The 9,361-nt window shown below is 43.6% G+C and overlaps 1 protein-coding gene across 2 annotated transcripts; it reads left to right on the plus strand.

Annotated features, from left to right (window-relative positions):
* Window positions 1–276: 276 nt before the first annotated feature.
* Window positions 277–8,906, plus strand: LOC120021219 (tubulin-specific chaperone A-like). 2 transcript variants are annotated; one of them, XM_038964883.1, is made up of 4 exons: window positions 277–434; window positions 4,662–4,788; window positions 7,278–7,364; window positions 8,346–8,906. In XM_038964883.1, the coding sequence occupies exons 1-4, from the start codon at window positions 382–384 to the stop codon at window positions 8,424–8,426; spliced, it is 348 nt and encodes a 115-aa protein (XP_038820811.1). In that variant the 5' UTR covers window positions 277–381; the 3' UTR covers window positions 8,427–8,906. The 2 variants fall into 2 exon arrangements, with proteins under 2 accessions (XP_038820811.1, XP_038820812.1); XM_038964884.1 differs by lacking the exon at window positions 7,278–7,364.
* Window positions 8,907–9,361: the final 455 nt, after the last annotated feature.

The following is a 9,361-nucleotide window of genomic DNA, read 5'->3' on the forward strand; positions in this document are numbered from 1 at the left end:
TTGTTATAATGATCTGACATGACTGAATCGGTGAAATCAGTCGACATTTTGATTTAGCATACACATATCCAATCATGTAGGATTTGAATCCAACATTTCTTGATTTATGTTTCCTCTTGTATGACATTATTTAACTAGATCTCGTATCGTCGACTCGCTAGACAGATCAAATTCTTAGCCTTTCTTTATTCCAAATTCCTGGAATTAGGCCTACTCCAAGAGGGACTTCTGCCCAAAAATGCCCACCTCCTTTCCCGCGGTACACAGTGCGCATGCCCAGGATCTCATGAGCAATATTGTTGGGCTGTGTTGGATAGCAACCGTTTCACAGTATTTCAGTAAACTAGTACTTTATTGTGTCGTTTAAGAATATCAGTTAACATGGCAGATCCAAGAATACGACAGATTAAAATCAAGACTGGCGTTGTTAAGCGGTAAGTGTAGTTTTTAATTAATACAATCTTAAAAGATAGCAGGCTAGCTAGTTAGCTTGCTAACTGACTAACATGCTACACCCACAAGGCCGCGGATACCTACGGCTCGAGACAGAAGTCAGACTGTGCGTCGAGAACACTTCGCCGGTATAGATTTAACTATACACCGGTACTTTAGGGAGGTGCATGCATTGTCAATCAAAATAAGGCAGTAGCAAGGACATAGGAACCTGTACTTCATAACATATTTAAATATACATTGTATGTTGTTGAATGACATTTTCGCCTTTTTATACAATGTTTTAACCATTTATAGTAATTGCGTGTGTCACGTTAGCAAGTCATCCCGGTTGTGTTGCCTATAACGGTAAAGTTAAGCGGATAGCATACAAGCTAGCATGCAACGTCCGTTGCATTCTCTTCTCGACAATTATTAAGGATGCAAATCTGATGTTATGACAACCCCTCATGTACTGTTGTCCTACTTTTTATTTTTTTAATGTATCTTATTGTTTTCTATGTAAAACTTGCTCAGGCCTTTGTTGTGAATAAAACAAAACAAAAATCTACTTTGGCATTCTCTTGGCAGGTGCGCAATAAGCAGTTTTCTCTTGTCATCTCTGTCTAAGGTGCGAGCGATGCACTCATCAGAGCCAAAAGACCAGGCTTTGCTAGCTAAGTTTTCAAGTGAATTTAGGCTAAAGGCCTATTTATGGTCAGTGACTGTGCAATTGTAAACATAAGCCTAAATGCGTCATTTGATGCACTGCAGCTGATTTTCTGCAAGCTCATTCTCATCTGAACCAGGTTCTTTTTTGTTGACAAGGCAATCAGTTTTAGCTTAGAGTTGCACAATTAGACCCTGGCTGCAAATGACTGATGTTTTCCCTGACAGGGCATTCCATTGCTACAGTCCAACATCTGACCACAATCTGTTATTTATTTTATTGAACACACAAAAGTAGTCACGATTAGATCTAATTCACTAATCATACTAATAATTACAGCGTCTCCTTTTTTCTGATGCAGCCTAATCTTTTATCGGAAGGACAGAACAAGAATGTCATATTTTAATACATGTTCTCCTGAAAGCTATTCAAGAGCTTCTATTCATCGAGAGATTCCATCACAACACTGGACATCATCCATATATATATATATCCATAAATAGAATAGTCGGCCTAAGCATGGAGAGGATTTTTTTTTGCTTTCTCCCTCATCACCTCCAGGTTCCCTTCCTCCGTGGCCCTTTGTGTAAATGTGCTATCGATTGTGTTTTGATCAGGGTCACATTACTAACGGGCTCCCTGATGATTGTGGGTAATGGCGCTGGCGGTTGAGACTTCTCCCTCAGAGGGTGACGTCACAGAGAGGGTGTCTGATGCAGTGGGGAAACTGTAGGCCCACCGGTGTAATGAGAGGTGGTGCTTTATCAAGTTGGTTCAAACGCATCTCCATTCTAGAATGGCTTCATTTCCATTCTAAAACGTCTCTATTCTCATTCCTTCCCATGCGGCCCCATTCGGAATAGGTTGACTTCATCATTGGCTGTCCTAGGAATGGAATATTTCACTGAGGCAAATTAAGTAAGGAGAGACCCATTACCCATTCAGCACCTGTGGCCTGTAGCATGACCTTGGTATTGGAACCTGCAGCCTCTGTTCAAGGTCAGATGGAACAGACTGCCTTTTCTCTCTTTTTGTCTGTTTCTCGTGTAATTCTGTACCCTACTATGTCCTCCTGTCTGTCTGTCTTTCCCTCTTTCTCTCATGTCCCCCTCCCTCTCTTTCATTCTCACTCTCTCTTTCTCCCCCTCTCATTCCTCATGTGTTATTAAAAGCCTAGCAGCTCCCTGTCCGCTCTCTCCCAGTAAGGCCTGTTCCATTGGCTTTGTGGCGTTGTACATTCCAGTCAGTGCCTCCTCTCTGCCCTAGCGAGGCGGATGCCCTTAATAAAATGACAACAGTAATTTGGCTTTGTCATTCGGGCCTTGGCATAGGGCTAGGCCGGTGCTCAAAAATGCAGTGCTGCCTGAGGAGGAGGAGGAGGCGGCCGAATGTGTGTCGGATCTCTAATTCCCTTTTTTTCCTTATTTTCCAGAGAGATGCCTTTTCCATTAAGTCCAGGGTGGCAGGTCTATTTAAAACCAGCCACGACGACCCCACCCCTCATTCACACACACACACGCACACACACACACAGCCAGCGTTTCCAAGACCCTGCCGGAGAGAAATAAGGAATGAACATCGGGACTGGATGAGAGGAAGAGGAGGATTGACGGGGTGGGGGTGGACATTTAGTTATTAGACTGTCCTTCAGTTTTATTCAAATAATTTCAATCCCCCTTTCTTTTCCTTCCTCTGTTCCCCTCTCTCTTGTTGAGGCCTTCTTTCCTTCTAAATAACCTCAGAGGTGACGTCCTTACTGTGTAAAGCCTGAGAGAGAGGAGAGGAAAAGAGGAGAGGAGGAGCGCTCCTCTGCTGTTCGTTGTTGCATATGCCGCCCGTTTAAACAGCGTCTTGATGGAAACGTATTAAAATGAGCGGTAATTGACATAAAATATGACAGAGTGCCGTTGGCTTCCTCGGCTAAGCAAGGCGCCACGGCAACACTGAGGGAGAGGGTGTTTCTGGGTAATGTGCCTGATTAATGAAGGATCACTCACACACACGAACCAACGCACACAGCTGATTTTATGAAAAATGAATTTCGCGTCGTCATCCCGACAAGCAAAGCTGCAGCCGGAAAAAGACTATTAGTCAGGAATCATTATCAATAGTGATATTTTCAAACTCCATTATGCCAATCAGGATCTGAATTTATTTAATAGATTTAGTTCCATTTGGCCCGTAATTGATAAATAATCAAAATATATCAATGTACTCAAACCCATTTTCACTAACAATCAAGGAAAAGTGGTCCATTTACCACATGACTTGGTCCAAATTAGGGACTAAATTGATGATCAATTAATCGTAGAAAGGGCCAGTAGAGTGTGTGTCCTGCCAGAAGTGGCAGTTAAATGGAGAGCGTGGTGATCAGGCAGAGGAGGAAGGCAAGGCGCTGTACTGTAGTAGATCCACAGATAACCAACACACAGACGGCATTGTTACATTACACCAACGCTGTACACATCTGGAAACAATGGGACAAATTGGTCAGGACTATTTTTGTTGTTTGTTTGACCATTACTTTACCTGGTGGTAAGTTGAATGAAAACTCCTCCTCTTTGACATCTTGGGGCCTGAGTTTGTACAGCTTTGTGTTTTAGGTGTTTGTGTTTTTTCTGTGTTGTTTTTAACGTCATCGCGCGAATGTTGATTTAAAAATGTCAAAAAATTGTCCACCCACACCAGACCCGATCAGGACACGCAGGTTGAAATATGAAAATGAACTCTGAACCAACTATATTAATTTGGTGATAGGTCGAAACATGGTAATGGTAATTTATCTAGCTAGCTTGCTGTTGCTAGCTAATTTGTCCTCGGCTATAAACATTGGGTTGTTATTTTACCGGAAGTGCACAAGGTCCTCTACTCCGACAATTAATCCACAGATAAAACGGTAAACCGAGTTTGTTTGTAGTAATCTCTCCTCCTTCAGGGTTCTTCTTCATTGGACTTTATATTGCGGTTGGCAACCAACTTTGAGGTGCATTACCACCACCAACTGGACTGGAGTGTGGACCTCAGTTCATTTTTCAATCACCCACGTGGGTTTATGCTCCTGAGGAGATAGGAGAAGCGGGACTTGTAGTGCATCAAGCATCACAAATAGAACCAAGTTCTATTTTAGCGCCTGGCTACGCGGATGCTCGTTGACGAGCGCGAGCCTTGTGGTCAGAATGTTATTAAGCATTTCTCCAGTGCCAAGATAATCCATCCACCTGACAGGTGTGGCATATCAAGAAGCTGATTAAACAGCATGATCATTACACAGGTGCACCTTGTGATGGGGACAATAAAAGGCTACTATAAAATGTTGTTTTAGAGAATTTGGCAGTACGTCCAACCGGCCTCACAACCGCAGACCATGTGTTACCATCATCTGAGACCAGCCACCCAGACAGCTGATGAAACTGAAGAGTATTTCTGTCTGTAATAAAGCCCTTTTGTGGGGGGGGGGGACTCATTCTGATTGGCTGGGCCTGGCTCCCCAGTGTGTTGATTTGTTTTTGTATGTTTGTAACTACGCTGTGCTGTGTCTTGTCTGTTATTGTCTCCCCAGGCTGGTGAAGGAGAAGGTCATGTACGTCAAGGAGACCAGGCAGCAGGAGGAGAAGATTGAACGACTGAAAGCAGAGGCCTGCGACGAAGAGGCCGACTCAGAGGCCAAGTATGTCATCAAGAAACAGGTCGGTGACAACTCAGCAGAATAAATAGCCGACATGAAGTTGTAAAAACATGCTTTACATAGGCCTACACATACAAAACTTTACATTAAGTTGTAAAAACATGCTTTACTTAGGCCTACACATACAGAACTTTACATTAAGTTGTAAAAACATGCTTTACTTAGGCCTACACATACAGAACTTTACATTAAGTTGTAAAAACATGCTTTACTTAGGCTTACACATACAAAACTTTACATTAAGTTGTAAAAACATGCTTTACTTAGGCCTACACATACAGAACTTTACATTAAGTTGTAAAAACATGCTTTACATAGGCCTACACATACAAAACTTTACATTAAGTTGCTTTTAAAGCTGTGTAGTTATACTATATATATGTCATACTATAGTAACAACGTTGTATTAAGTTCATTATGATTTAGCAATTGATTTGTGATTGCATATTCATGGATTTGGAGCCATTTTTGTTATTACACAAGATAATACAATGTTGCTAGCCACTTGGTTACTACACAGGAAAGACACAGGAAAGGCCTGATGAAGTAATGCATACAAATAATCTTGTCCTCCGATGAGGTGTGTGCTTTTAGTAACGTTTTATTTGGCATTCTAAATGACCTGTTGTGATTTTCCTCATCAACATTTTCTTTGTTGCCTTCGTGGCTAAATGTATAGAAGCGTTCTAATGTGCTTTAACACGCCTATTGTAAAAGAGAAGTATAGTACAGTAGAGAACAGATGATGCCAGTAGCCCTACATTCGCTGTAATGAGGTCAGCGTAGTATCATTATGAATAATTAGGCTTGGGGGGGGGGGGGTCCGTTAGTGATTTAGTCATTTTCTGATTTAATGACGTTATGTAACTTTGGAGGAGTTTGATAATTACTGCCACATGCTGGTAATTTACAGCCGCTAGGAGATCGCTGGCCCATATCCTCGTGTGCTCCCTCCCTCTTCCTCGCTCCCTCCTTTATTTTCCCTGCTTGGTGTAGAATGAGTGAGGGATGAGAGGCTGTTAGAAGACCCAGGGTGACCTCTGTCCCCTGTGTGCCCTACCTCATAACCTTTGTTTTCATCTCAGCTATTCTAGGGATTTTACACCTTGTGGAGAGGATCATCTGCAACGATTTCATGCCCAATGGACAACTGATTCTACTCTTGCAGTATGCACATTAGATAGCTCGTCTACGTCTGAAATCAAAGTAAAGTAAACGCCGCTTTTTCAGCCGTCTGTGTTTTTCCCCGCCGCAGAATTACAAGTTCTCTGGTTCGACCCATTGTTAGGTTTGTTCAGTTGATGTGGATTGTTTTAGAACATCGAGGGAGCTTTAGGTCTAGGGCTGCGTCCCAAATGGCATCCTATTTCTTATATAGTGCACTACTTTTGACCAGAGCCCTGTGTGATTAGGGTCTCATATATATACCAGGTGTAGGTTAGTGGTGGGACTGGGAGAGCAGATGGATTGTAGTAGGAGATGGTCAGGTTGAAGGGCAGGATGGATGGACGGATTAGAGGTTTTCATTGTAATAGAATCAATAGGCCTCTAAGTGTAGTCTTTATCCTGCTGCTGCTGGTGGGATCATTCCACTGCACTGGTACTGGGCGGGCACCATGACCACTCTACCACCTCAGTGTGTGTGTGTGTGTGTGTGTGTGTGTGTGTGTGTGTGTGTGTGTGTGTGTGTGTGTGTGTGTGTGTGTGTGTGTGTGTGTGTGTGTGTGTGTGTGTGTGTGTGTGTGTGTGTGTGTGTGTGTGTGTGTGTGTGTGTGTGTGTGTGTGTGTGTCTCCACCTCACCACTGGAGTTTCTTAGAAGTGTGTCTGACTCCTCTGTGCTTTTTAGGATGCCAGTCAGGGGAATTCCCCATTCGCTTTGCCTGTTGAGGGACTCAGTTCTGCCTGAACCTCAGGCTCTAACTCCGCTTCCCCACAGGCGTAGCGATACCTCTCCATGCCTGATCACCGTAGTGCTACCTGCCCTGGGCGTAGTAATACCTCTCCATGCCTGATCACCGTAGTGCTACCTGCCCTGGGCGTAGTAATACCTCTCCATGCCTGATCACCGTGCTGCTACCTCTCTGCTTTAGTCTTCTCCACTCACCCAGGTGTGCCGGAGGCAGAGCGAGGCGAGGACCCCTGCTGCTGCCCAACTCCCTGCCCGATCAATAACTCAATAAAAAATGTCACACAGGCAGAGAGCTTGTTGTGGGATGTTAACCTTAACACAGCGTATGTGGGATACTAAACCAAGACATTGCCTATTGCCAGGAACGACACAGTCGTGCTACTGAAGCTGTAACGCGTTGTTTTTCAACCTTTTAATACATTATGTTCTAAAGCAGTGTTTCTAAACCTTTTTTGTACTATGGTTCTTCTGCTTGGAGGACCCCTTGAAGAAAAACTAACACACACAACTGATATGCTTATAAATGGTGTAGATGATGGTGCTGATGAGTAGTATGTGTTGTACTGTCTCTGGGTTCCAGTTGGAGGTGCTACAGGAGTCCAAGATGATGATTCCAGACTGTCACAGGCGTCTGACCATAGCACACGCAGACCTGTCCCAGATACTAGTAAGAACAGCTCCGTTTTCTTCCCGAAATAAAAAAAATATATATAAAATCACATGGAAGCAATCCTAGGGCAACAGTGACCAAGCTGGACTCTGTTATGAAGGAAGAAATGTTAAGAGGAACCAGACTGGAGGTGGAGCCAATCCTCCTTTGTCTTGGTTGCTGCAGGTTTATCCAGATGTTAGTATTTTGGGCTTCCGTGTCGGGAGTGTGTGATTTTCAGTGACACTCGTCATGCAGATGCGTGTGACTGTCTGTAGCGTTGTCTATCCTGACAGATCTAAGAAGCCAGAGAAAGGAACATACACCCTTCTTCCACACACATGCGTGTCTCAGGGTCCTCACAATTAGCAGAGAGCAGGAGTCAGGCAGCCGTGGCCTCGGTGAGACACACGTGCAGAAAGAGGCGGAAGGGAGAGGGGGAGAGAGGAAATCACAGATGACTCCTCTGAGGGAGGGTGGGGAGACGTGACAGCGACTTGTCCCTCTCCACCTCACACCAAAATCCCCTCTCACCCACCTCAACCCCTTCCCGCACGCACGCACACACACTCATTACAGTTCATTAGCAGTTCTGTCACTGCGGTGGGCCACCATAGGAACCCAACAGCACTCGATTAGCACAGATGTGACCCACACACACACACTCTCTCACACATCCACCCATACACACACACACACTCTTCTGCACTGACTAGAAATGTTACACTGTGGAATCAACGTATGCAGATTGTTAATGTACATTTTATTTAAATGCACTATGTAAGGGACGTGTTAGAAAAACAGGTTTTGTATGATCATTTGGTGAATAGCCACGTGAATGGACCGTGGACTTTTCATGGCTAGGTTAACTATGGGTTGATTGTGGACTGTAAGTTAGATTTGGTGTTATGCTATTTGATGGGTTAGTCATTTTAATGTTGTGTGTGTATGTGATGGGGTTAGTATTGATATCCTGTATGTGCTGTGTGTGTTTTTCAGGAAACGGAAGAGGACTTGGCTGAAGCAGAGGAGTACAAAGAGGCTAGGACCGTATTGGATTCAGTGAAGCTTGAAGGATGATGTTCTCACTCTAATGCGTCGCTTAGATGTCCATTCCGTTCGTCTGGGCTTGTTTGGAATCATAGACAAACAGAATCGTTCAGCACTCTTTTTCTTGCTCTTTTTTTTATTTTTATGTATTTCTACCGTTTGAGAACAACGTGTCGTCTGATCTTGACATCCTCCTGATCTTGACATTCTTCTCTGGAGTGCACACTCTCACACAAGCATCAATTGAACACTTCTTTCTGTTCTTACCATAGGGGTTTGCTCGGCTTCTACCATACAGCTGCAAATTAAGCCTAATTGTCTTGTTTATCTCGTATTCAAGCTATTGTACTTTAGCGTCTTGCATCAAGTGATTTAGAAGTGTTCCTCAATTTGTTGATTTGAGCATAGATTGTTCTTTATGATAACTGATACAATATTTAGTATGTATGTATTCTCTCATAACAAGCAAGATGTCAACAGTGAACATAATTAAAAAACCAAAGAACCTAACAAGAGGAGAGCTAGCTAAACCGTTATTATATAACATACATCCTATTGTCTGTGTGGGGTTGGATGGAGAGAGAAATTTAGCACTGTTTTTGACATGGTTAGTGCTATCTGGGAGCCTTGGGATGTCCCTACCCTAAACCCTAGCCCCATACTTTAAACCATGTGTTATTTTAACCCTAAACCATGTTCAATTTCATCTTCAATGGTGTAAGGATGGCCCAAGGATCCCAGACAGCACGGACCGTTTTGTCATGATGCCTGTTTCAGGACACCAACCTCCGCTGGTCAATGACATCCATGCGGCCTAGTGACATCATCAGCACTGCCATCACCAACTGGACATAGCCTGTCACATTCACTGTATAAGCATGGGGTACACTTGGACACACTATTTTCAGCCACTACAATACAGCTACGACCAGAAGGTGATTTTCGTAGCAGGTTTGGAGAGCATT

The sequence above is a fragment of the Salvelinus namaycush genome, chromosome 26 (assembly GCF_016432855.1).
Source record: "Salvelinus namaycush isolate Seneca chromosome 26, SaNama_1.0, whole genome shotgun sequence".
NCBI lineage: Eukaryota > Metazoa > Chordata > Actinopteri > Salmoniformes > Salmonidae > Salvelinus > Salvelinus namaycush.

Excerpts from the sequence above, each read along its gene's own strand:
- LOC120021219 (XM_038964883.1), top strand. The coding sequence starts at position 382 with ATGGCAGATCCAAGAATACGACAGATTAAAATCAAGACTGGCGTTGTT. Across the intron at positions 435-4,661 it reads AAGACTGGCGTTGTTAAGCG|GCTGGTGAAGGAGAAGGTCA; the intron begins GTAAGTGTAGTT and ends TTGTCTCCCCAG. Across the intron at positions 7,365-8,345 it reads CAGACCTGTCCCAGATACTA|GAAACGGAAGAGGACTTGGC; the intron begins GTAAGAACAGCT and ends TGTGTTTTTCAG.